This window comes from Amborella trichopoda, chromosome 6, assembly GCF_054954075.1.
Source record: "Amborella trichopoda isolate Santa Cruz 75 chromosome 6, AtrichopodaSantaCruz75HAP2 v2.0, whole genome shotgun sequence".
Taxonomy (NCBI): Eukaryota; Viridiplantae; Streptophyta; class Magnoliopsida; order Amborellales; family Amborellaceae; genus Amborella; species Amborella trichopoda.
The window spans coordinates 43,595,453-43,623,034 of record NC_142341.1 but is presented as its reverse complement, the minus strand read 5'-3'; the positions used below and the strand labels follow the sequence as shown (position 1 = coordinate 43,623,034).

The 27,582-nt window shown below is 36.2% G+C and overlaps 2 protein-coding genes, 1 non-coding gene and 1 pseudogene across 5 annotated transcripts; 2 read left to right on the top strand and 2 right to left on the bottom strand.

Moving 5' to 3' along the window:
* Positions 1–595: 595 nt before the first annotated feature.
* LOC18431182 (cytochrome P450 71AP13) lies at positions 596–4,794 on the top strand. Its single transcript, XR_016058581.1, has 3 exons — positions 596–1,172; positions 2,921–2,946; positions 3,789–4,794. It is a non-coding gene; the product is annotated as a cytochrome P450 71AP13 (transcript).
* Positions 4,795–7,340: 2,546 nt separating this feature from the next.
* On the top strand, positions 7,341–8,102 carry LOC148781795 (secreted RxLR effector protein 161-like). Its single transcript, XM_088870897.1, has one exon. It carries the CDS (start codon positions 7,341–7,343, stop codon positions 8,100–8,102), a length of 762 nt encoding a protein of 253 aa, XP_088727023.1.
* A 1,809-nt stretch (positions 8,103–9,911) lies between these two features.
* Positions 9,912–12,488, bottom strand: LOC18424692 (cytochrome P450 71AP13 pseudogene; annotated as a pseudogene). Its single transcript, XR_016058580.1, has 3 exons — positions 11,832–12,488; positions 11,477–11,604; positions 9,912–10,667 (listed from the first exon to the last, which is right to left on the bottom strand). The product of XR_016058580.1 is annotated as a cytochrome P450 71AP13 pseudogene (transcript).
* Positions 12,489–21,872: 9,384 nt separating this feature from the next.
* On the bottom strand, positions 21,873–25,920 carry LOC18431184 (cytochrome P450 71AP13). 2 transcript variants are annotated; one of them, XM_006841313.4, is made up of 2 exons: positions 24,804–25,920; positions 21,873–22,724 (listed from the first exon to the last, which is right to left on the bottom strand). In XM_006841313.4, the coding sequence occupies exons 1-2, from the start codon at positions 25,764–25,766 to the stop codon at positions 22,083–22,085; spliced, it is 1,605 nt and encodes a 534-aa protein (XP_006841376.1). In that variant the 5' UTR covers positions 25,767–25,920; the 3' UTR covers positions 21,873–22,082. The 2 variants fall into 2 exon arrangements, with proteins under 2 accessions (XP_006841376.1, XP_088727122.1); XM_088870996.1 differs by lacking the exon at positions 21,873–22,724 and adding an exon at positions 23,603–24,426.
* Between the last annotated feature and the right edge of the window lie 1,662 nt (positions 25,921–27,582).

Sequence of the window (27,582 nt, the reverse complement as noted above, 5' to 3'; positions counted from 1 at the left end):
GTATTTATGCCATCGGACTTGGGCCATCTAAAAACGATAAATTACTCAATACATCCACCTTGTACAGGATTCTATATATTGAAGTACATCTTTTCAAAGAAAATAAAAGAGGGAAGGCCTTGCGTTAAATGGTCTTTTTAAAGTAATAATTTAGTTGAATCGATAACTGCATTGGTTTTCTAAGCTAAGCTTAACATTTTACTCTGTTTTTAGAGTGATTTATGTATGGTCCCTATAATTTTTTCTAAAATACAAAATGCTCCACTTTCAACCCACTTTTTTTATTATTTCCAAAATTGCTCCTCCGTATAAAGATAGCATCCTCAATATGAATTTTACTTTTTTTTTTACTTTTAGTTTTTTGTTTATAGGGCATTACCTCAAGCTTTAGGGCAGTGCCCTACAAACATAAAACCTAAAAAAAAATAAAAATTAAAATTTAGTGCAAGAATGTCCAGGGATCGAAAGGTAATTTTGAAAAAAAAAAAGCAAATTGATCGACTTTCTTTGTAATTTCTACCTATAAATAAAGCATTTCGGTCGATATGTAAATTGCTCTTTCTTTTAAGAGAATTTGAAAATCAAACTAGTGCTCGTCTTTAATTTGAGTAATGGTTTTCTCCCTATAAACGAAGCATTTCGGTCGATACGTAAACTGCTCTTTCTTTTAAGAGAATTCGAAAATCAAACTAGTGCTCGTCTTTCATTTGAGTAATGGTTTTCTCCCCAGGTGAGAAAGAAATGCATCCTGGAGCTATTCAGCACAAAGAGGGTGCAATCCTTCAGATCCATGAGAGAACAAGAAGCAGCACATTTGGTGAGCTCAATACGTTCATCATGCAGGGTGGGCGAAGTCGACCTCACCAAACTTGTAGGCCCTTTCGCTAATGGCTTAATGTGCCGTGTTGCATTAGGGAAGAACTACTGCGCAGGTGGGGAGTATGAGAGGGAGTTCAAGCGGATGTTAGAAGAGTACCAAGTATTGTTAGGAGGTTTTAGTTTGGGAGATTTTTTCCCCTATTTAGAAGGATGGTTGAATTTGATCACCGGAATGGCATCGAGGATGAAGAAGACTTTCGAGGATTTTGATCAATTTTTTGATCAAGTGATCGAGGATCACCGCAGGAAGGTTCCTGGTGGTGAGAACGATGTGAAGGATCATTTTATCTCAGGTACGAAGAGTTCACAACAACCTTTATTAATATGTGAAATCTAACCGTCTTGAATGCATAATAAAGTTCAAAAAACTTTCTTTGTGCATAGCGAGCCTGATTAATAGAACACCTCTAGCCATCCAACTTCACATTTAGCTGCTGGAAATCATTATAACCTCATATTACAAAAGTTAAATGTTGTCCTTTTGTACTGCTCATTGCTTTAATTGAGTGATATGTTCCTTAGAAATCAATTGCAATTAAGCCTCTTAGCAACCATTCAAGTACTGCAGTGGTAGTGAGAGAGAGCAGACTTACCAAAGGGTCACATTCCATAACATCACTCTTTGCATTCCTCTAAGACGTTGCTCCACTAAATCAATATGATATAGAGTCTCCGCACTCAATCTTGATCATTGTGGACTTTCCCAAGATTCAATCTATATTTGCAGTCCTCATGTACTCCGAAGACAAGTTCACCAAACCCCACTTTTCCCTTTTTTTTTTTTTTTTCTTGACGTCATTTAATCTTTGATTTCTTTGATGGAACACTGGAGTGCATAAAACATTGTTTGAATTTTATAATTTAATAAAAAAGGGAATCATGATAAAATTTTTAGGGTGAGTATGATTTATTAGGTTGCACCAGCAAACAAAATAAAAAAGTTTTAAAAACTAAAAATAAGAAAAATACCCCTAAATACTTCAAAGGTATATTGTTATTTATTTTTGTCAATTGTTTATATTTTTTAGAGCGATTTACGTATGGGCTTTAAATTTTTTTCTAAAATAAAAATGCTCCCGTAAGTGGAAATTACAAAAGTCTTTCAACTTTTTCTTTTTTTTTTTTTTTTTTTTTTTCAAAATTGCCCCTTGGCAACTTTTTCTTGAACCGAATTTTAATTTTTTTAAAATTTTTTTTCGTTAGTAGGGCACTAACAGCCTTTTCTTTTTTCTTTTTTCTTTTTTCAAAATTGGCCCTTGGCCGAAGGAAATTCTTGGACAGAATTTTAATTTTTTTTTAATTTTTTTCGTTAGTAGGGCACTACTTTTAAATTTAAGGCACCGCCCTATTAACAAAAACACTAAAAAATATTAAAATTACCGAGGATTCCATCCCTGGATCAAAGGATAGTTTTGAAAAAAATAAAAAAAAAGTACATTGACCCACCTTCGTTGTAATTTCTCACTATAAATTTGAACACAAACTAATGTATTATAAAAATTGTAAAATTAAATACATGGGCATACACTTAATTGTCTGATCAAGAATCAGACAATTGAGAGCAAAACGTATTTTAACACAGGAAAAACATTAGTCCTTTTTAGATCAGACAACGAGAAAACCCAATCACATATCTTTTACATGTGTGTGAAACCACATAAAAAGTTTACCCACCCCCGTATGCCCTTGTTGCTATGTCTCTAGAGAGGCCTTTTACCAATGACTCAAAGCTTGTTGGTAGTTGGACAAACAAGTGGTTAACCTCCAAACCATGTATCATTTCATTTTCTAACATTACTTGATTATTTTGGTTTTTTAAATTGCAATCAATCGAATTGGTAGCATTGCAGATTAATTCTTTAATAATATACAAATTTCACTGTTTGGTGAAAATCAAGATGCTCCTTGAATATGATATTTTATTGAAAGAAACCGCAACTGATTTTACTAGAATAAAAAATGCTTTAAAAGGAATGCCTTTTTTAGTTCTCTTATAATATTAGTGTTTTTTTTTTTTTCTTTACTTTTTCTGATTGTTCAGCCACAAGAATCTTACTTCCAGTTGTGGTTTGTGTTAGCGTAGGATATGTATCATGATATCAGAGCCATAGACTCCGAGCTCTGCTGGGTTGTCGTGATGGCTTTGGCAAATTCGTCTCTTAATTGTGATTTGTTCTTCGCACATCGAAATAGTGGAAATTGTTTTTCATTTATTAATGAATAGCGATATAAGTTCCAATGAACTGAAGTAGAGGAAACCAATAGATGAAGGAGATATTTCAAGATTTTGGATCACTTTTGCATGCCTTTTCACGGTTACAGCTTAGAACAGGCTCTAGTTACAATTTACAAAATTTAGTTTGATATTGCTAATCATAAAGTGTTTGATCTTTTCTTTTTATAGAGATCAGATCCATAACTGAGCTTTCCTTATTTATGCAAGAATAAATATGTAGGATTTAGGCCTGATCTTGATTGTAATTCTTTTTGACTTTTAAAAATGAAACCAACGCCTAGTTCAGAATTACCCTACCCCCCATCCCTCCCCCATAACCAACAAATAAAAAGAAAGAAAACAAAACAAAAGTGACAATGTAATCAATGGCTTGTTCATCTTTCACGATCTTTGCTTTTCTGACAAATTTATACGATTGTAATTGTAAGCTAAATCAATCGTTTTTTTTTTTTTTCCTTTTAAGATTCTACAAAATTGAAATTGTTTCTATTGCCTATATCTCTATATTATGTAATATATTGACATCATCTTTCAATAAAATGTTTTGGAGCGTTGGAATTTTCATACCAACCAACAATAGTGGTTATTTTTTAATAGCAATTTACAAAATGAATCATTATCTTTAATATCTCTATCTATGTGTTCTTTGATACAATATTCATTGGCTTTCTAGGACATGTTTGCCGCCGGTACAGACACAACATTCATAACCCTCGATTAGGGCATGACAGAGCTCATTAGGAATCCAAGGGTAATGAAGAAAGCCCAAGACCACATTAGGAGCAAAATTGGACACAAAGAACAAATCGAGGAGTGCGATTTGCTAGAACTAGATTACTTAAGAGATGTAGTAAAAGAGATCTTTCGGTTACACCCAGCTGCCCCGGTGTTGCTCCCTCATTTATCCATGGAAGATGTGAAGATAGGTGAGTACAATATTCCAGCAAAAACCAGATTCTTTGTCAATGTCTGGGCAATCGGAAGAAATCCCAAATCTTGGGATAACCCTGAAGAGTTTTGCCCTGAGCGATTTATGAATAGTTTGATTGATTTTAAGGGCCAAGACTTAGAGTTGTTACCATTTGGTGTTGGTCGTCGGAGTTGCCCTGCCATTACATTTGGGGCAGCCACAGTGGAGCTTGCCCTTGCTAATCTCCTCTACCACTTCAACTGGGAGCTACCCCCCGGGGTGAGACCAGAAGAATTCGACTTGACAGAAGTATTTGGTATAACAATGCATAGGAAAGAACACTTAGTTGTCGTTGCCAAACCATATAACTGATCGATGAGCATAACTTCTGTTTTTCAGTTGTGATGTGCCTATTGAAGTTTTATTGATGGTCAGGGGGTAACAAGTGCAAATTGTGCGGACCATACTGCCATCCATTTGCTGGGGAAGGATAATTAGGAACAGAGTCATATTCGTTGGAGCATGTTATTAGAGGTTAGGTAAAGGAACATAGTTCCTTTCAGACTTCCCGTTGGATTTCTGTAAACTTTTCATGCTTGGGTATCTTGGAATTCATGTGTGATATAATGTTCAAATAGCTATATGTGCTGTTATTTAAGTGTACAGTACCTAGCTCCATGGAAGACTTCAAACTCCAATATGTTATGGCTTTTGTGTAATTTTTAGACTCCCATATATAAAAGAGCCCCTTTCAAGATTTCCTTTTTAATCTTGATTCCTAGTTAAGTCCCTTAGATTTGTCTTTCGAAGATATTCTCAATTACATTTTATTTGAAATATCCAACCTGTTCTGCTTTATATTCTCTTCTTTCTCTTCATGACACAAAGTCTCCAATTCTATGGAAGTCCTTCCATCCACAAGGAGCAAGCCATCGGAAAAATTACCACCAAAGAATAATCTCTAGATTATGAATACTCCTTGACTCTAATGACAAACGACATGAGTTTGGCTTCATAAAAGGTGCTTTTACTGTGTGAAACTTGATTAAAGGCCATGCAAGTGAGAAAATTCATGCATGGTCGGCAAAAAGACAATTCCAAGCAAAGATGTTTTAACTTCAAACCTATGATGGGCAACATAGGATGGATAAATAATTACCCATTTCATAACATGGTCTACGAACTTTGTTTTCCATGTGGGGGAAATTTTGCCATTCAACTGGCACAATGTTGGATTTGGTGCTATCCCAAATCACCTATATAAAAAAATCTAATTTTATGTGGGATTGAGATTAAGATTGATAGTAGTACGTTTCTTAAAGAAAATAGAAATCCATAAAGATTAGGACTCTTTGATATATCTCTTGGTTTTGAAATATATGTGACATCGATAGGAAGTTTCCTATTTTGTATGGATTCATAACATATATATATATATATATAGGAATGGTGGTTCCTTTATAGCGAGGGACGCAGAGCCTCTTGTGTATAAGATACAATGTCCTCTAAGAGAAGAGAGCTTCCTATACAGAGAAGCATTGTGATTGTACCTCATGAAGATTGAGAAGCTTGTTTCTTGTAGAGAAACGGTTCTCATTGAGATTTTAAGTTGTTTCCCCTTTTAATTAGAGAAAAAATCAGTTTCAACTTACTCTCACATCTCTATCTGGTGTTGTTGATAATAGTTGTCAGATGTAAAGAGAAAGAATGACGAGTGGTTTAAAACTGCTCAACTAGGTTTTGTTGAGGGTTATAGGGGTAACTCTATATTCCAAAATCTTTAATGTAACTTTCATTAGTATAGTGGATTTCAGTTTGTTGTGCCTGTAGCCCTTCTTGGGGTGAACCACGTAAATCTTTGTATTTCTATGGTATGTATTTCATGCATTGTTTCTCGTACTTTATTTACCAAAAATCGACCCGCTAGGTTTAGAGCTTTTGCGCACAAAACACACTATCTTCAAAATGCAAGCTTACTCTCTAATAATAAATAAAATGGAATTTTTGTATATATTTCATTTGTTCTTTATTATCGTTGTAGATTTACGTAGGGATAGTTTGGTCTACACTAAATATATATTGTATATTTAGGGTTTCATTACTATTTATGAGAATTGGCCACATATTCTATTTTTCTCTCTCTCTCTCTCTTTCATCTTTGTTTTTTCGAAATCTATCATGGTATTAGAGCACTAAATATCAGATTATTTTTTGCCTACTACTGCTCATGCAAGTTATTCATTAGTTCATTCATTGCTGATCATGGATTATCATATTCTTTTGTGAAGGTCAGTTAATGGATTGATTTTTGGTGTTATTTTCTCGAACTTTACAGTAAAGAGAGATATCTATTTGTTTCAACTCTAGAGAGAGAAAGTTCATCATTGTTTTGTTCGTTTGCTCTTGCTTTTTTTTATCCGTTTTTTCTCTCGACTTCCTTTCTTTCGTTTTTTTCTTTTGATTTACTTTCATCCTTTTTTTTTGCAACATTACGTAAGCCTTTTATTTGCTTCCTCCAACACCCTTTCTTTCATGATCCATCTTATTCTTGTGCATCTAAACCTCAATGTTAGCACACGGCTATGAATGAGGAAGTTGCAGCTTTAGAGGCGAACCACACTTGGGATTTAGTTCCACTACCCCCTAACAAATATGCTATTGGTAGTAAATGATTTTATAAGGTTAAGTTATGGGCTGATGGCATCCTTGACCGGCACAAGGCACAATTAGTTGCACAAGGTTATGCCCAAGAATATGACATTGATTATGAATAAAGTTTTGCTCATGTTGCTAAGATGACCACAATTCGGACTCTTTTTGCACGAGCTTCAATTCGTGACTGGCCTATGTAGCAGATGGATGTCAAAAATACTTTTTTTTAATGGAGAACTTCAAGATAAAGTTTATATGTGCCAACCACTTGGGTTTGCTACTCTAAATGCATCAATGGTCTGTCGACTTCCTAAGGCCATTTATATTCTTAAACCAACTCCTCGTGCATGGTTTGAGTATTTTACGAATGTCATTCTTGTAACTGGTTTCATTCAAAGTAAACATGATCGCTCCATGTTTATTCATACCATAAAGCATGTCATTTGTATTATCTTTCTATAAGTTGATAATAGTCTCATTTCTGGATATGACTTTACTTCCATCAATGATGTGAAGCTACGATTGCGAAAAGAATTTCAAATAAAGGATCTTGGGGAAGTATCTTACTTCCTTAGCCTTAAAATCACTCGTTCGAAACGTAGTATTTATATCCATCAATAGAAGTATGCAGTTGATCTTACTTCCAGTGCCCGTTTGACTGACATGAAGGTTGTGGATACACCTATGGAGCTCAATGTTAAATTTTTTGTGCATATTGGAGATCTTCTTCCTAGGCCTATAATGTATCACAAACTCGTAGGCTCCCTCATCTATTTCACTATGACATGCCCAGATAATGCATATGTCGTCCATGTTGTGAGCCAATTTGTTTCAAATCCTCGACAACCATATCTATCAGCGGTTGACTTAATCTTATGCTATGTTCCAGGCACTTTCAATCGTAGGTTATTGTTTGCCTCCACGTCCTCTTTAGATCTTAGTGCATATACTGATGCAGATTGGACAAGTGATCTAGACACTTGCCACTCTCCTACAGGATATTGTGTACTTCTTAGATCCTCTTTAATATCATGGAAGAACAAAAAACAAGATATTGTCTCCAAGTCAAGTACTAAAGTTGAGTATCGTGCTATGTCCGCTATTGCTAGTGAAATTATTTGGGTTTGTGCTTTTCTCGGTGACTTCGGTATCACTATTTCAGATCCTACACCTTTATATACAGATAACCAAAGTACGATTAAAATTGTATCTAATCTAGTCTTTCATGAGAGGACAAAGCATATTACTGTAGGTTGCCATTATGTTCGTGACCGCTACCTTGATGTCACATTATCTCTCCCTACTGTTTCTTCTATTGCGCAAACGGCTGATATTTTGACTAAATCAATTACTCAAAAACGCCATGATTATTTTGTTGATAAGTTAGTGCTTTCCTCATCTCCGCATCAGCTTGAGGAGTGGTAATAATGAATAAAATTTTATTTTAGTATATATTTCAATTGTCATTTACTGTCGTTGTATATTTGTGTAGGGACAGTTTGGTCTACACTAAATATATATTGTATATAGAGGCTTTTACGGTTTTATTCTTGTTTATAAGCATTGGCCATACATTCTATTTATGTTTGACTCTCTCTTTGATCTTTGTTTTCTCGAAATCTATCACTCTCTTCAAAATACAAGCACTCTTTCTTTCATGAGTATCTTGGGCATAAGAGCTAAATTGCATCTTCCCAGACTGGAAAAAAAAAAAAAAAGGAAAAGAAAAACATAGATATGCTACCTTGTTTGGGTTTCTTGTACAAATTTCAGAATTTCGAATCCTTGATCATCTAAACCAATTTGTACAACTAATGCAGCACTTAAGGGATAAGTAGTGTCACTATTAAACTGGAAAAGAAACAGAAAATGTTACCAATTATCACCGGTGCTACTATGAAGTGTTTCATGGAGTTGCCACAAGGAACGAAGGGTTTTTCATATGCACAGGAAGCCCTAATTTTGTGTAAATTATGAAGATCTCTCCTACCATTTCGTTTTTGGGCGAGAATTTGACCAACAGGAAGAGGAAATCGTTCAATAAATATTATAAGCTATATACAAACACTTTTTATGACATAGCTTTATATAAGTCTCTTAAAGCTTTATACTATAGTTATGGGTAGCTTATATAATAGCTAGCAAAATTGCTTACAAATGAATGCCAAAGCGTTTGTATATATGTTACTAACAAGTTTTAGTACTGTATCAGGAAGGTGTTAGAGATTACCGAAAACCAGGACAATATATAAGTGGTTCGCTGTACCACTTCATGTGTCTAGCTTATAAGTTTTAGCCTCACATTGGAAAGGTGTACGAGTTTATTGGGCGGCAAGGCAATACAAATATAGTTTACTCTATGGATAAGGTTCGCTGATTGCACATAAAAAAATGAAAAATAAAATGTTAATAAAAAACAAAAAATTGGGAATTGGGAACTGGATGATTCAGCTTAGTCCAAATCCCCCAGTTCTCATGAAAAATGCTAGATGCATAAGAGCTTTTCCAATCCTGGTTCCCATTGCAACCTGCCCAATCATCACTAGTTCCATACCGAGATCAACTGATTTCTAACCGCTGATCTGTCAAACATTGACCAAACTCCATGTTACACATATAATCCTTAATAATGTACTTTTGTGGCAGTTTTAAGTTTTTACCCTCCAACTTCGGTTTACTTATCCTCCAACTTTGGGTTATTCAGATTATATTAAGTCATGCCTCACTCAATGAGCCATTCTGTATTCCAAGCTCATGGGTGCGCACCAATGCTTGCAATTATAGAGGGATTTTCTGTACATCACCATTGGAGGGCTCTTCAGAGCTTGCAGTGATAGGTACAGATCTCAACTATGGTTTGAAGGGACCTTTCTCCGATCTCTCTAATTGCTAATCTCTCTCCACCTCAAAACCATCAGGTTCAAAGGGACATTCCCTGAGTTTGGACTTTCTCTAGCTGAGAAAGTTTGAGCAACAACATATTTACAGGGCCCTTCCCTTTTGTTGTGTTATAATGCTGATCTCACATACCTTGACATTGGATTCGATAGGTTTCGTGGGGTTTTGTTTGATAAGTACCTATTTCTTTACATGGTCTACAAACTTAGTTTTGCATGTGGCGGAAATGATGCCATCCAATTGGCATACTTTCTATGAAATGCGATCACTCTCTTCGTCCTTGCTGTGTACAGCCTAAGAGCTAACTCACAGCTTACTTCAATTGGAAAAAAGAAAGAGAGATACATTAGCTTGTTGGATAATTTGCGAAAAATTTCAAGGGTTCGAACCCTGGAGGTGAAACCAAAGTGAAAATTAGCATTACTAAAGAATTGGAAAAGGACACAGAAAATGTTACTAATCGCCACACTATTGACATGAAGTGCTTGGCAGTGTAGCCACTAGTAGCAAAGGGTTTTCTTGTGCACAGTGAGCCCTGAATCTTCTGTCATGTCTAGATCCTTATGATTCATTCCATTAGGCAATGCCCAATCAAAACAAAGCAAGAGATTTGCCAATGCAAGCTCGATAACACTTGCAGCAAAGGAAATTGCAGGGCATCCCCTTCGGCCTGCCCCAAATGGTATCAGTGCAAAATCTTGGCCCTTGTAATCAATGTCACTACCTATAAACCTTTCGAGTCTAAACACTTCAGGGTCTACCCAATTGACTGGCTGCCTCCCAATTGCCCAAGCATTCAACAAAACTCTGGTCTTTGAAGGGATAAAGTAGCCTTCTATGTCGCAATCCTCTACCGATTTACGAGGAATCAATAATGGAGTTGGAGGGTGCAATTGCAAGATCTTCGTCACCACTGCTTTCAGGTAATGGAACTGGTGTAAGTCTCTCTTCTATCATGTTTGTGTTATTGCTTTTAGCTATCCTGTGTACTTCGTCTTTGGCTTTTTTCATTTCCAATTGGTTCTTCATCAGCACAGACATTCCCCATACTAGTGTTGTTGCAGTGGTATCTGTCCCAGCTGCAAACATATCCTGCAAACATTTACAATTCAGTGTTCAGCTTATAGCAACTAATTAACAATGTCGAGCAATGTGGCTTCCATTAAAGGCGCTTGCAATATATGTATATATAGATCACACTTTTCTGGTAATTGCTTTTCTGGTCATATCATACTTAATGACTCAAAACAAAGAATATGTGGTGACATATCATACTTTTCTGGTTATTGCTAAATTTTAATGTTAGATGACCTTTGCCAGATGTATAGAAGGGGAAGTTCAAAACCTAACTTTGGCTGAAATCAATGCCTTTTTCCTTTTTCTTTTTTTTTCTTTGATAAGTTAATGGCGACAATTGAGGGCGGGGCTTATGTTGAGGCATCAGCCCACTGCACCACCGACACCCGAAGCCCATTACCCATGCTAGTCAATAATAATTTGGTAAATATATTCTTCATTTTTGTTACTTGAGCAATAGGATTTCAAACATGCAGCAAAAATACCAAATATATTTATATATAATTGAATAATTGGAAAATGTTAATAATTACTTATTTTTAGTTGTACCAGATTTCAATATTAAAACTACTTGGAGAAAATTTTAAAAAAATCAAATTCCAAGAAGCAGTGCAGAATTTTTATTGCTGGATAGGTTTTGGCAAACTATTGAAATTTTGACTGGTTGATAAGTAAAGCATACATAGAATACAGAACAAATTCAAATGAGAGAGAGAGAGAGAGAGAGAGAGAGAGAGAGAGAGGAATTGTGAAACGCCCACACTCCCAGAGGAGGAGTTAGAGAATTGCAGAAAAGAGTGAAATATGTTCAATTTGTTACTTGCCATAACAACAGTTTTGATGTTATCTGTAGAGAGGGTGAAATCAGGGTGCCCTCTTTCTGGAGCTGCAGCAGGACATCCACCAAGTCCTTCTCCTCCTCCTCCTCCTTCCCATGAGTAGGAAGAACGTGCTCAGCGATTATCCCTATGCCTGAAGCTTTTCTCCAACCTCCTTTGAAACCCTGTCAAATATTTCACCCACTCCAATGATGGAAAGAAGTCCCCCACAAAGAAGCCACCAATGAACGACTTGGAAGACTCAAATATCTCCCTCAACTCCGGCTCCTCCTCCCAATAACTCTTCCCAAGTGCTACTCTGCAGACCACATTGTTACTGAGAGAAAGAAACGCCTCTGTCAAATTGACCGGAGCTTTAGCTTTGGAGGATACAAGATTGAGTCGACGAGGTGCCCCACTTCCTCTTTTCGCACAAACCTGAACGACTGGACCCTCTTCGAGCTGAGGAGCTCCAGGATGCAAATCTTCCTTACGTGGCACCAATATGATCCATATGGTGCAAAGGCAACATTTGTGCTGCCGTTGGTGAGGTAGTTGGTGGGCACAAGGATGGGCCTGCTACAAAAGGCATGGTCATAAGTCTTCATGACGAGCTCGGCCATCTTAGGAGAGGAGACTACCAGAATGGGGACTCGGCCCAATTTAAGGTGCATGAGCGATCCATAGATCTTGGCAAGATGGGCTAGAGAGCGATGCGGCAGGGAACCAAGTTGGTGGAGGCTACCGATGATGGGGAGGCCCAAAGGAAAGGGTGGTCGCTTCTTTTCGCTGCCTGACTGCTTGTTGCGGCAGAGATAGAGGAATAAGAGGACTAGAATGGAGAGGAGAGGGATATTCATCGTAGTTAACATAGGTTGCTGGCCATGTAAGAGGCCATGAGTGAGAAGGAAAGAAGAGAGTTTTCATAGCTGATTGTGAGTTCCCTGCAAGGTTCATGGAAGACTGGTTTTTAGACCGTCCATTTTAAAGATTTTTATATATTTACTTGATTTTAACCGGTTTTGGAGTTCAAAATTTTATAATTAAAGATGAAAATACATTTTAAAATAATCTTAATGCTTGTTTATACTAATATTACATATTATAATAAACCTTAATTGGATTGTTTAAGCTTGTAAACTTATAGAAACCACACCCTGTGTGTAATGCATAAGTTAACCTGCAATTTCTTTAGATCTCTCGGTCATTGATCCCAATTTCATACAAAACTACACAATCATACAGATCAGCTTTTACAATGTGAGACCCCTAAAACTCAATACGTCAGTATGGTCAATACAAGATTTTGCACACAAATTTCATATTTATTAAGTAAGGTTTTCATAGGTTACTTCTTGGTTGGAAATCCTATTGTTCTTTCTTTTCTTTTTTCTTGAATGAGATATGTCAGTTTTTCTTATTCTTTTAGAATTATCTAGAATTAATTTTTTGTGATTTTCATAATGGAAAATGTTGTGAAATGGTGTTGGAGAAGTTAGAAGGTTAGAATGCTGTCCCCCTTTGATTTAAATTTGTGCCGAGTCTTTTGCGATATGCCTATATGTGATTGTCTTATCCTTCCTTTAGATATAATAGTTTTTAACTAAGAAAAAAGTTTATATAAGTGTGAGGTTCTAAACAATCAAATTACCAGAGCGTCAATTTTCAAGATTTTCCAATTTGCATAGATAGATTTTTTGAAGCTTTTACACTATTTTTTTGAAGACTTTAAATTTTATGATCAAAGGCCACTAAATATTTGCAGTGTAGTTTGGAATGAACAGAGTATACAACAATAAGTCATTCTACTTCTTAATGCCTACGAATCACACATCGATGAGATCAGCTATTTCCTCGAACAAAGTCATGCAGATCAAAATCTGCTGGCTACAAATATTAATTTTATTTTTAGAGTTTGAGTAGAGTTTTTTATTTTTATCTATTAGGATTAATAATTAAAATTAGTTTTTTAGATTTAGTTTGATAAGTTTGTTAATTTTAGTCCATCATTAATTTGAAATAATCTATTTGTTTTAGATATAAGTCCCTAAGAAAATGGTTTACCCTAGGGATTTAAAACTCAAAAAATCGGAACGGACTCACGCGGTTCGACACGGGAATCAGTACCCCGTGTCGATTTCTCTAAAAAGCATAGACTCGCCCGGTTCTGAACAGTAAATCGTTTGAATGATGTCACATATCGGAGTATGACATCACAAATCGTTGGAATGACATCACATATTGGAGTATGATATCACAAATCATTGAAATGACATCACATATCGGAGTATGACATCACAAATCGTTGGAATGATATCACATATCAGAGTATGACATTCGGTTATAAATGGTCACATATCGGAGTATGATATCACAAATCGTTTGAATGACGTCACATATTGGAGTATGACATCACAAATAGTTGGAATGACGTCACATATCGGAGTATGATATTTGGTTATAAATGGTCACATATCGGAGTATGACATTTGGTTATAAATGGTCAGTTATAAATGACCGAGTCACTGGATGAAAGTATTTTTGTAATTTAGTTTTAAAATAATCATTTTACAAGGAATGCCGCATGTACATCATGCTACATTGCGCTGCTCACTTTTTTTAACACCTTAATGAGTAAGGTATTGAGGAGGTATTTATTCCCCTCAAACTTCTTTTTCTTCTTCGATGTAGGATTCGAACACGGTAATAAAACGTTGAGATGTTAATTCAATATATTATTATTATGAAAAGCATCATACTTTGTGACGTGGTGCAATTGATTATCACCTACGATTTCATCTTGGATGTCTCAAGTTCGAACTTGGGCTTATCTTTTTTCAAAAAGAATAAAAATAAGAAAAAAAATAAAAGGAAAAAAATAAAAAATAAAAATAAAAATAAAAATAAAATAATGTTGTCAACAAAAATAAAAGAAAAAAATAATAATAAAAGGTAATACAACAAGAATTTATTGTAAAAAAAAAAAAAAAAAAGGTAACACAACATCTTCTTATTTTTTTTGTCAAATAAAAAAAAGTAATATAACAAGTACTTTTTGTCAAAAATATCAATTAAAATGTATAAAAAAATAAAAGGTGCCTTGGCAGCATCATTTTCTTATTTTTCTTGTCCAAAAAAGAAAAACTAATACAATAAGCTGAAGAAAAAAGTAAAACAATATCTTCTTACTTTTATTGTCAAAAATAAGTAAAAAGTAATACAACAAGTATCATATTTTTCTTGTCAAAAAAATATAAAAGGTAATACAAAAAGTATTTATTAATACAACATATATTTCTTAATACAACCTAGGAATAAATGGTCTAATTATATTTGTTATTTTTATGACAAGGCGATCTTTAACATAAATTTAGGAATATTAATTTAAAGATAGGATTCATACAATGATGCCATTTAAAATCTCTCTCTTTACTAACAATCTCCTCCACTAAATTTATTCTAGAAGCTTAAAAAAATTAAATTTTTTAAATTAAAAATGTTATTTTCAAAATTGATACGCATTCTAATAATTTCTACATTGAAAACCAAATATTTTATTTTATTTATTAATTTATTTGTACTATAAATCATATAATGTACTATTTTTTTTACAGTTGTCAATAATACATTTTAAATTAAATGATATTATAAGATATTTTAGATTTGTTATTATTTGTATAATAAAATAATTATAAAAAGCAAGCAACCAATTTTAATTTCAGTATATAATATTGTAGTTAGTTAGGTTATAGTAATTTTGAATTATAGTTAGTTAAGCTATAATAATTTGGCTTTTTTTTTTAGCGGATTAGGTTTTCCGCCAATTTGATATTTTAGTGGCCATTTTTTTATTGATTTAATCCATTCTTTATTGTAGTTCATGTATAATTATATACTGTATCCATGATAATTCTATGATTTTTCTTTTGTGTGATGTAAATTTAATGGTTAACATAAGTTCACACAGGGAAAAAACATCTTAATATTCACAAATTGATGAAAAAAACAAAAGTTAATAATGTAGTACCCCCATTTCTTATTCAATTCCTAAAAAACAACATTTATAACTAATTTTAATAAGTGTTTTGAATTTTTTTAAGGCTTAATCCAACCGATTTGGCTGATTCCCGATCCGAATCACTGATTCACTGATCCAGATGGGTCTTTGGGGTGCCCGATCTAGGGTACCGATCCGTTTTTTTAAACCACTGGTTCCCTTTTGAATTGGTAATATGTGTTTTATGAGTGTTTATTTAGATAAGGGTGTGTGCAACCTTAAATAATCCAATTAAGGCGCACCTCCAAATTTTATCATAACATGTAACTTTGTAGTAAAAAATTCTGAGGATTATCTTAAAATCTATTTTCATATCTAATTAGAAAATTTATACTCCAAAAATAGTTAAAATCAAGGAGATCTATAAACATATAAAAATCTTGAAAACGGACGGCCTAGATAATGTGTTGCAAGATGCACTATTTTTTAGACTGAAAAACTTTTTTTTTTTATATTCATATATCTTGATGTCGAGATGATCAAATAGAGGGTTTTTCAACATTAAAACAACCTTTTTGATAGATTTTTGAGGTGCATATGTAATTCTACATTTTAGGGTTACAACCTTATATAAACTTTCCGTTTGGGATAATGTTTTGTAATAGGAGTTGGGAGAAGGATATCTTTCGTATGTAGATAAGAGTTGCATTATTTGTTTAGATGGCATGGAGCAACTAAGTTCGTAACATTAAGGGACTGCGTCATAAAGGGACTGCGTCATGACATTAAGAGGCATACACCCTCGTTAGATAAGGAAGAGAATATATATTTTTTAGGAAGTTTTGGAAAGGACCCTAATATAAAAGGGTTACTCGTGCAACGTAAATGGCGGTGAATTTTGATTGAATGCAAAAACATTAATCTTTATAGATCGTATAGAGAGAGAGAGAGTGGTCTTTTTGTGAGTGTTTTTTTTTCTTTTGAATTTGGTCTGTACTGAAATATTCGAATCTGCACGTTTTGTTCTTTTTTTTTGTGATTTTCTTTATGATTTTTTAATTTTTCTCTTAAACACGATTAATTTTATTAGTATTATTTACTGGTAAATTTTAATATTATAATAATTATAAATAATGATACTATTAAATAATAATAGTATTATACTTTCATAGTTTCACCAATGTAATAACACTATAATATCATATAACACAAATAAAATAATATTATTTTATTGCTGAATAATAAGAATATAATTACTATAATAATATAATAACATTACTATTATCTATTATATTAATAATCATAATTATAAGGGAAAAAATCTCCATAAATCCTATTTTCAACTTTCATTCCTTTTTAAACCCAAAACTTCAAAACCTATCTTCTAACCCCCCAAATAACTTTATCTATTTTTATTCCAACTTTTAACCCAAACAAATTAAAAAAGACTCTTTTTTGGACAAATGTTCAAAAGTATTATTGATGACTAAGTGAAAGAAATTACATAAAAACACATCAACAGCGAAGGTAACGATGCACCTCCTTTAGCCAAAGAATCGGTAATGGAGTTTGCTTCCCGATAGACATGATTGAATGAAATAGAAGGTCCAACTAGATCCATTATTTGCAACCACAAATATCGCAATTCCCACAAAACCTTCTGTTTCAATTTACAACATTTTGTCACATACAAGGAGTCTCCTTCAATCCAGACATTACCAGTAATGTTCCTCTCATACAAAACTTTCAACCCACGCAACAAAGTACTCAATTCAGCAAAGTTTACAGTTTTATTCCCTAGCAGTCCAGCAAAAGAGAGAATAACATAGCCCGTGGAGTCACGTACAACACCACCAATGCAAGCCCTACCTGGATTTCCAAAGGAACTTCCATCGAAATTTAGCTTAACACTCCCAAAGTCAGGTGCTAACCAAAAGCTCTTCGGACTGGGACGAGAGATACCTAGGGAAAATAGATTGTGAAGATTAGACAAAACATCCACAATTGAAATACCCCAACCTTCCTTAGTCACTGATAGCCATATCCCAATGAATTGCTTAATTTTGGCTATGAGCTTTTCAAAGGACAATGAACTCCCATCGAAGGTTCTTCTATTCCTCTCCTTCCATATTTCCCAAAGGAAAACCCCTTTAGAAATCTTCCATAGGACCTTCCCACCTACCTGCAAATGGCTTAAAGACATCTGAAAAATAATACCTTGCACTGAGTGGGGCATGACAAAGAGTATCCCAAGTGTGGAGAAAAGCCAGGACCATACACGGGATGTACAGGAACAATGGATCAAGAGATGTGTCACTATTTCCCTATCTTTTTTGCACAAAAGACAAACATTAGGCAAAATTTTTCCCCTTTTAATCAAGTCATCTACCGTTAAATTCCTATTCAGAGAAGCAAGCCAAATGAAGCACTGTACCTTATGTGGTATAGGCCATTTCTAAACAGCATCAACATTGGAGTTAGACCATCTAATCCTATATTGGAATAATAGATTATAACAAGATTTCACTTAAGAAAGACCATTGCTTTCAATCTCCCATATAATCTCATCCTCAGCATCGACAACAACATAGGTGTTATCCAGCATTTTCATAAAAGAGCACCATGAAGATAATAGGTGATTACTTAGTGTGCCATATGATAGAGCAATATTCCAAGAACTTTGCAGGCCTCTTCTTTCTAAAGCTTCATGAATGGTCACTGTCGGCTGAGTTACCAATCCAAAAAGATCATGAAAGGCCACTTTCAATGGATAATCCCCTATCCATTTAGGATGCCATAGAGACACTTGCGTACCACAACCAACACTCCATCTAGAATAACATGAAACAATAGGCCTACATCTAAAGATGGACTTTCACACCTGTGAAACCACTCTTCCATGCCCATTACCCAACCACACCTGTGAAACCTCTCCTCCGTGCCCATTACCCAACCACACCTGTAATCTATCAACTCCATATTTATCTATAAGAACTTTATACCACAAATGCTTCTTGAGTTTTAAAGTTGCTCCACCACCATTTACATAACTGTGCTTGGTTAAACACCCTAATTCTCCTTAATCCCAACCCACCATCTTTCTTAAGTATATATACTCTATCCCATCTAAGCAAATGGAACTTCCTCCCATTGGAATAGGAGCCCCAGAAAAAGTCTCGCATCATTTTTTCCAATTTTCTTGCAACAGAGGCAAACATATTTATTAAAGACATCTGATATATAGGGAGATTTAAAAAATACGATTTCAAAAGAGTAACTCTACCACCCAAAGAGAGATACTTGTACTTCCAAAGTCCAACTTTTTTTTAACTCTTTCAAGCCCTATATCCCAGACAGCAATCGTAAGTCTTGAATCAGAGATAGGAAGACCCAAATAGGTCACTGGGAAGGAGCTAACCTTGCAATCCACAACAGTAGCCACCTCCTCTATCATCCCATCCTCACAACAAGTCCCAACCATGGAAGATTTATGAAAATTAAATCTCAGACCCAAGATTGCTTCACAGATATCCAAAAATCTGCCAACGTTATAAACTTAAAGTGCCTCTGCCTAACAAAAAAATAAGGGTATCATTTGCATATTGAAGATGAGAGATTTGGATATCAGAGTTAGCAATCCCAAACCCAGTGTAATAGCCTTCATTCTCCATTCTATTTAACATTAAACTAAAGCATTCAGCATAAATTGTATAGAGGAAAGGAGACAAGGGATCTCCTTACCGCAGCTCCCTAGAGGCATTGAAGAAGCCTACGGGACTACCTTTGTACAGAACAGAGAAATGAGCTGATGATAAGCATCCAAAAATCCAAGATCTCCAGCTCTCGCCAAAGCCCATAACACTCATAATTTTCAAAAGGATCCTCCACTCTACCCTATTGTAGGCGTTTCCATATCTAACTTAAAAAGAATACACGACTTCTTACTAATAACTCTTGAATGGATGCATTCTTGAGCTAGCAAAACATTGTCCGTGATTTGACGATCCTTAATAAAGGCAGATTGGGCATTAGAGATAAGAGTAGGCAGCACCAACTTCAGCCTCTCTGCCAAAACCTTAGCAATGATCTTATACAGGCTTGTCAGCAAACTTATGGGTCTAATATCAGCAAGACTAGAAATCAACCCTTTCTTAGGAATCAATGCTACAAAGGTAGAATTAATACCTTTGAAAATTTGACTCCTAATCATAAAACTTTTCACCAATTGAAGCACTTCATTTTTAACCAACGGCCAAAATTTATGGAAGAATGCCAGAGGAAAACCATTAGGTCCCGGTGCTTTATCCCCAGGTAAGGTAAAAACAACCTTATGTGACTCCTCACTGGTAACTTCCTTCTCTAGTTCAAAACGCAAATTTAAAAGACACGTTGAACAATGCTCCTGGTGACCTTGGGGCTCGAGCTGTGTCCCCAGATGTGATAGAGAGTGCCTTCGAGGAGTGAGAAACGAGCTTTCTCTCTTATGGCGAGCACCCCTGGTTTCGAAGACGATGTCTCTGCAAAAGGAGTGCTCAAGCACTTTGAAGGCTCGACGATTGTACACTCGAAGGCCATTAAAGGCAAGGGAACTTGGTATTGGGCTCATCTCGAGCCCATCCTGGTTCAAACCAGGACACTGGTGTGCCCAAACTCTCTCTTCTCTGCTTCCAACCCTTCGAGAACAGTTTCCAAGCACCTAAAGCGAGGAACTTGCCCCAATTTCACTGCAAATCTCCTAAAACCTCTCTCTAGCTTCCCCATCATTTGCCCCATTTCACCATCCGCTCTCTCTCTGCCCCAACTGCTACCTCTTCTCACCACTCTAGAAAGAGAAACCTCGTTTACCAGTTAACCTCCCTAATGGAACCATTCTTTTTAGAAAGGCAGTTTTCACTACTGCTCTGTTCCTTCAAATTTTGCAGAGAAAACACTTTGGGACAGTGTATATGCAATTTAATGGTGGAGTTGTTCAGAGATGTGTTGGTATAGTCACCGATAGGTTCAAAGCCAAGGCTTTGAGGAATTTGGAGTCTGAAAACCATTGGATGGTGAACCTTTCTTGCCAATTCCAAGGGTTCAATAGCTTGATCAAGGATTTCGGCAAACAACTACCTTTGTTTCGGAAAGTAGCTGTGAATTGCCTAAAAATCGTAAATTTCTTTAATTTGAGAGCTCAATTGAGAGCTTGGTTTGAGAAGTTGCAGTTGCAGGAGCATGATACGATGGGGCTGATCAGAATCTTGTGAGAAAACCATTTTTCTGAAGCATTTTTTGGCAAAAACTTCCCTCTGATTTTCCCCACTGTAGAGGACATCATTGCCACTGTTCGAGCTTTGCAACTTGCTGTAATGGACGACTCCTTTAAGCTTCTTCGCTCACAGAATCCTCTTGCCAGAGAAGTTGAAGATATAATTGGAGACATGGGTTTTTGGAACGAATTAGAGGCAGTTCTTTCTTTGACTAAGTCGGCTAAGACAATGGCTCAAGAGATCGAAACCAATGGCATTTCCAGGAGCCCATCATCGCCTCTTGTAGTTTTTCGGCGAGCAGGTGACCGGCGTAGTGTAGTTTGATCGGGGGAGAGAGAAAGGTATCATGTGAGCAGAGATAGGGGTTTAAAAAACAATCTCTTTTTTAAATTTGTTTGGGTAAAAAACATTAGTAAAAAATGAATAAAATATGTTCAGGGGGTTAGGAGATATTATAGAGTGAATTTTTATGTCGTAAGATAGGTTTTACAACTTTAAGTCAATGGAGAAATGAAAATTCAAAATGGGGACTATAGAGATATTTTTTCGAATTATAATTACAATAATTATTATAATAATGATACTATTATATTTTAATAATATTATTATAATATCATATTGTTATTATAATAATATTAGGGAGTGTACACAATGAGACCATTTACGTTTAATACACGGACATCACAATTACTTGCAACCATCTGATGTAAAAGTTGATTGCTTCGGTGTGTCACAAAATTCAAGAAAATTTCTTTTGAAGTTTGAGCTTGGTTAATGGAATAGATACAACCATCCAATTTCAAATCTAATGGTCAAGATTAACTATGACCATCTTGTACCAAAGATAAATAGTCTCATTATATACTTTTCTAAAATATTATTATAATAATAAAATAATATTATATTAGTATTTAATTAATATAATTAAGATGTTGACATTTGAATGCACATGTTTCATGAGATTGAATGTTGGAATGAAAGATTCTCACCTTTGCAAAAATGGATATTATATTGAAATCTCGCCATTTTTTCCTCAATTGGATATACACTAAAAAGGACCTAAATGGTTGTTAACTACAGTAATAGCAAGATTGAGAATGATTATTTTTAAAAAATAAAGATAAATAAAAATTTTTGAATTTCCTGAAGATTAAACTGCCAAGCAATCCAAACGATGAAGATTCATCTTCCAAGTTTATGCCAGATACCATCCAAACAACGTATACCAATCTTTTAAGAAATGCTAATTCTAGGAGATACGCATTCCTCAATACACATTTCCCCACATGTCACATTCTCAGAGAACCAAACAGGAGCAGAGGGAAAATTAGCAATACTAAAGAGTTGGAAAAGAACACAAAAATCGTTACCAATCGCCATTACTGTTACTATCAAGTGCTTGTCGAGTTGCCACTAGCAGCAAGGGAGTTTTCTTGAGCGCAGAGAGCCCTGAACCTTCTGTCATGTCTAGGTCCTCATTATTCATTCCATCAGGCATTGCCCAATCAAAGCAAAGCAAGAGATTGGCCAATGCAAGCTCTAAAATAGCCATTGCAAAGGAAATTCCAGGGCATCCCCTTCGCCCTGCCCCAAATGGTATCAGCGCAAAATCTTGGCCCTTGTAGTCAATATTACTACCTATAAACCTTTCAGGTCTAAACTCTTCTGGATCTACCCACGAGTCTGGGTGCCTCCCAATTGCCCAAACATTCACCAAAACTGTGGTCTTTGAAGGGACAAAGTAGCCTTCTATGTCGCAATCCTCGATCGATTCATGAGGAATCAACAATGGAGCTGGAGGGTGCAATCGCAAGATCTCTTTCACCACTACTTTCAGGTAATGGAGCTGTTGCAATTCTTTCTCTTCTATCATGCTTTTGTTATTGCTTTTAGCTATCCCTCGTACTTCGTCTTGGGCTTTTTTCATTGCTGATCGGTTCTTTATCAACTCAGACATTCCCCACTCTAGTACTGTCGCAGTGGTAGCTGTCCCAGCTGCAAACATGTCCTGCAAACATTTGCAATTCAGTGTGCTGCTTATTGTGCGCAATTACTAGCCGTTTTTCACAAATACGGTATTTAATAATGAACAATGGTGACGAATATGGCAGCCATTAAAGGTGCTTGCTTGCTGATGAATTGGATGACTCAAAATAGAGAATGTGTGGTTACATAACATGCTTTTCTAGTCACTATTAGAAGTATAGAACAGGATAATACAGAGCTGTGGAGAGCATAGTTACCGGGAGTGTCCAACTAGGGTGGCACTCCCGCTCCGAAACCTAGCTCCGGCGCCCCGTAGCCGGGATCTAGATCGGAACTCGTTCCCTACTTTTGGGAGCTCGCTCCTATTTTTAAGATTTTCGATCCCGTTCACAACAGAGCTCGCTCCAGATACTGCACGGAACGCGTTCCATAAATTTTATGATCTCGTTCCTGAATAAATTAGATCGCCGCTCCCAGAGTTTTAGGAGCGCGATTCCCACATTTTCGAAACTCCATCCCTATTTTCCCGAAACATCCTAAAAGAAACTTCTTAAATAAAATTAATTTTTAAAATAAAATAATTATATTTTAACTCAAATTTTCATAAAAGTGGAGCTCTGCAATGGGAGCATGGACTAATCACGCACATAAGCGATCCTTCTTTAATGGAACACTATCCTTTCCAAATAAGAACACGATCATTCTTAGATGGGGGCGCGATCCTGTTGTCAATGGGAGCACGAGCCTAATGAATATGGGAACACAATCTCATTTGATATAGAAAGTGTTTCCGTTAAATAGGGATTTCGATATAATTTGTAGAAACGAAAAGCAATCCACGAAAACAAGAAAGAATAACAAACACAAAAGAAAGAAACAATCAACCACAACACAAAGATATACGTCGTTCGGCAACGTGTCTATGTCCACGGGATATGAGAACTTCTTTATTGACAATGGAGAATAGGGTTACAATAGCTCTCTTCCTCACGCCTCTCTGTTATCTCTTATTACAAAGAGATCTACGTCTTTTCCCTTGACCCTAAAAAAAAACTACATGGCAACAATATATATTGAGTCCCAAATAGATGGTACAAATTACCGAAATACCCCATGTACAGATATCTGAAATTTTCCTCGGGGCCTACCACCCCCAAACTCCCATAGTGGCCAAGTCAACCGACTCTACCTAGCCGGACACTCCCCTAGGCTGTTAACGGCCCTCCGGAGTCGTCCTTTTGACTCCACCTTGATAAATCTATTTCCTAATAATACAAGACATCGATCCTCAACAATTTAACCCAAATTTTCATAAAAATGGAGCTCTGCGATGGGAGCATGGACTAATCATGCATAGAACATGATCCTTCCTTGAGTGGAACTTGATCCATTCCAAAAAAAAACACGGTCATTCTTAGATGGGGGCACGATCCTATTGTCGATAGGAGCACAATCCTAATGAATATGAGAACACAATCTCATTTGATATGGAACGTGTTCCTGTTAAATAGGGATCTCGATCCCGATGTATTGGGAAAGCACTCCCTCTTCATACAGGATCTCGATCCACTGCTTTTACCCTCACCGGAACTCGCTTCTCGAGCTCCGAAGCTTTGGGCAGACATCGTTTCAATGCTCCTGCTCTTGGAACAGGAATCGGAACCGAAGCCGCTCCCGCTCCCGGTAGTTATGGTGGAGAGTGGAAATTAAAAACCTAACTTTGGCTGAAATTGATGCAAGTCAATTATAATTGGCAAATATTGTTATTTCTTCTTAGTTGAGAAGTAGAGTTGAAACTTGCAGATGAACTACCAAATATATTTATATGGGTGAATAATTTCAAAATATTCATTATCCCTTCTTTCTTTTTTGTACCAAATTTCAATTTTAAAACCACTTGCAGAAAATTCAATAAAAAATCAAATTCCAAGAAGTAGTGCGGCAATTTTATTGCTTCATTTTTATCAGCAACACTATTAAACATTTGACTAAGAGATGAATAAAGCATAATTGGAATAGATAAAAGTTCAAATAGTAGAGAGGGAAAGGGATGAATCGTGAAATGCAGTAAACAGTGAAGCATGCTCAATTTGTTACCTACCATAACAACAGACTTGATGTTATCTCTAGAGAGAGTGAAATCAGGGGTGCCCTCTTTTTGGAGCTCTAGCAGTACATCCACTAAGTCCTTCTTCTCCTTCTTATGAGTAGGAAGAAGGTGCTCAGCGATTACTCTCTCAAGGAAAGAATCCCTTTGCCTCAAGTTTTTCTCCAACCTCCTTTGAAACCCTGTCAAATATTTCACCCACTCCAATGATGGAAAGAAGTCCCCGACAAAGAAGCCACTAGTCAATGGCCGGGAAGAATTCAATATCTCCTTCAACTCCGGCTCGTCCTCCCAATAACTCTTCCCAAGTGCAACTCTGCATACCACATTGTTAGTGAGAAAATGAAACACATCTCTCAAGTTGACAGGAGCTTTAGCTTTGGAGGATACAAAGATCGAGTCGACGAGGCGCCCCACTTCCTCTTTTCTCACATTCCGGAACGACTGGACCCTCTTTGAGCTGAGGAGCTCCAGGATGCAAATCTTCCTTACGTGGCGCCAATATGGTCCATATGGTGCAAAGGCCACATCTGTGCTGTTGTAGGTAAGGTGGTTGGTGGCCGCACGGATGGGCCTGCTACACAAGGCATGGTCATGGGTCCTCATGGCCAGCTCGGCCATCTTTGGAGAGGAGACTACCAAAGTGCTGACTCGGCCCAATTGAAGGTGCATGAAGGGTCCATAGATCTTGGCAAGGTGGGCTAGGGAGCGGTGCGGCAAGGAACCTAGTTGGTGGAGGTTACCGATGATGGGGAGACCTGAAGGACCAGGTGGTCGCTTCATTTTGCTGCCTGACTTGTTGGAATGGTGGAGATAGAGGAGTAAGAGGAGTAGAAAGGAGAGGAGACCGGTAATCAAAGTAGTGAACATAGGTTGATGGCCATGTAAGAGGCCATGAGTGGGATGGAAAGAGGAGAGATTTAGCTTAGTTGATTGTGGTTTCGCAGCAGGGTTCATTGAAGCCTGATTAGTGGGATGGCTGGTAGAAGAGTGGAGGAAGTGGGGGTTAGACTTCTATTTGAATTCCCAAACATGGAGTGACAGCATAAGCACCGGTGTTATTTCTCACACTCTCTACCCTGAAACAATGGAAAATGTTTTGATCATTGAGGACCACTTTACTTCTTGTGTTCTCTTTTGTATAGTTGGCCTGGAGCTCAAACCTCTGAGGATAGATAATCAAGGTATAGGATTTGGATAAGGACCATCAGGAAATTGATCTCAATAGTGGTTGATTCCTTTTGGGAAAATATTTCTCAAACGAGTGGTTGTTATAAATTACACGAGGTGGGATCTGCACCATGCATCTAGGGTGGCATCAGTGGAAGCCAATGTTTAAAAACCCGGATCAGCAAGGCCATGAAACAGGTCTAGGTCGCTAATCGCCAATCCAGATGGGCAATCCACCCTAAACAAGCTACCCCAAAACAACAAAAATTTGAGGGGAAAAAAAAAATAGGGTTGGATCGGCTACTTCTATCGGGTTGGTTCCTATATGGAACCTCTTGGTTCATGATATATTGAGGGAACTAGATCGGTTCTACTGAAAATCAATCATGATCAGGATTTGGATTGACATTTTTAAAAAGAAAAATATACGATGAGACCATTTACTTTTTGTACAAGGTGGTCACAATTAATCTTCACCTATGGATATGAAATTAGGTGATTGCATTTGTTCCATTGACCAAACACAAAGTTCAAAAGAAATTCTCTCGAACTTTGTGGCACACTCAAACTATAAAATTTCATATCGGATGGTTATAACCAATTGTGACCTCCTTGTACAATAGATAAACGAAAATGGTTAGATAGAGCGGCAACCCTATCAAAATAAATAAAACCTCACCTCATAACTCGTCAAAAATTGTAATTTAAGTGTAAAAAAACCTTTAAATCGATCATCTCAGCTTGAACATTATGGCTGTGAAAGAAAATTAGGATTTCGAGTTCTAAAACTAGTGTATATTACAACAAATCATCTAGACCATCCATTTCGCCCTAAAAATAAGTGTTTACAAATTTGTAAGATCTGTACCATTTTTTTAGTTTCAAATTTTATTTTTGGTATTGGAAATTGATTTTAGGGCCATCATGAAGATTTTCGATATGGAAAGTGCTTTCCAAATGAGGATTTGGGGTAAGGCTTTATTTTGTTTTTGTAAAGCCTAAGCCTTATAGAAACTTCAATAAATGGTCTCATTGCATACAATCCTTTTTAAAAAGGGAAAATATCTCTTTAGACCCCATTTTCAACTTTCATTTCTTCCGAAACCTAAAATTTCAAAACCTATCTTCTAATCCCCAAATAACTTTATCTATTTTTATTCCAATTTTTAACTCAAACAAATTAAAAAAGACACCTTTTTTCTAACGGTCTCCTCCCATGTTTCTCTCTAGACTCGTCATGCTCATAACCCCTCTCTTCTTCTTATTAGTTACCTTCTCTCTAGCTGCTCTCTTGCTCTTACTCTCGACCTACAATGGGCTCACCATCTTTTGCCTCCATCTTCCTTTTCCGAAAAAGCCCACATTAGAAAACACACATTTCTCACCGGAAAAAAACAGAATCTCTCTCTCTCTGAAATTGATCTTTGGGGGTTTATTCAAAGTTAATTGTAACAGAAAGAGATAAAACTTCGAGCTTCTTTTTGGAATGTCTTCAGAAGTTGATCCCAATGGCTTGATCTGTGGAGAAGTGGAAGAACCGGATAATGAAGAGAATCCCCTTGAAATTTTCAGGGTTTTGGACTCAGTCAACAAGTGTTTGGCC

Coding starts and splice junctions, on each gene's coding strand:
- LOC18431184 (XM_006841313.4), bottom strand. CDS start 25,766: ATGAACCCTGCTGCGAAACCACAATCAACTAAGCTAAATCTCTCCTCT. Junction 22,725..24,803: donor ACATCAAGTCTGTTGTTATG/GTAGGTAACAAA, acceptor AAATGTTTGCAG/GACATGTTTGCAGCTGGGAC.
- LOC148781795 (XM_088870897.1), top strand. CDS start 7,341: ATGAAGGTTGTGGATACACCTATGGAGCTCAATGTTAAATTTTTTGTG.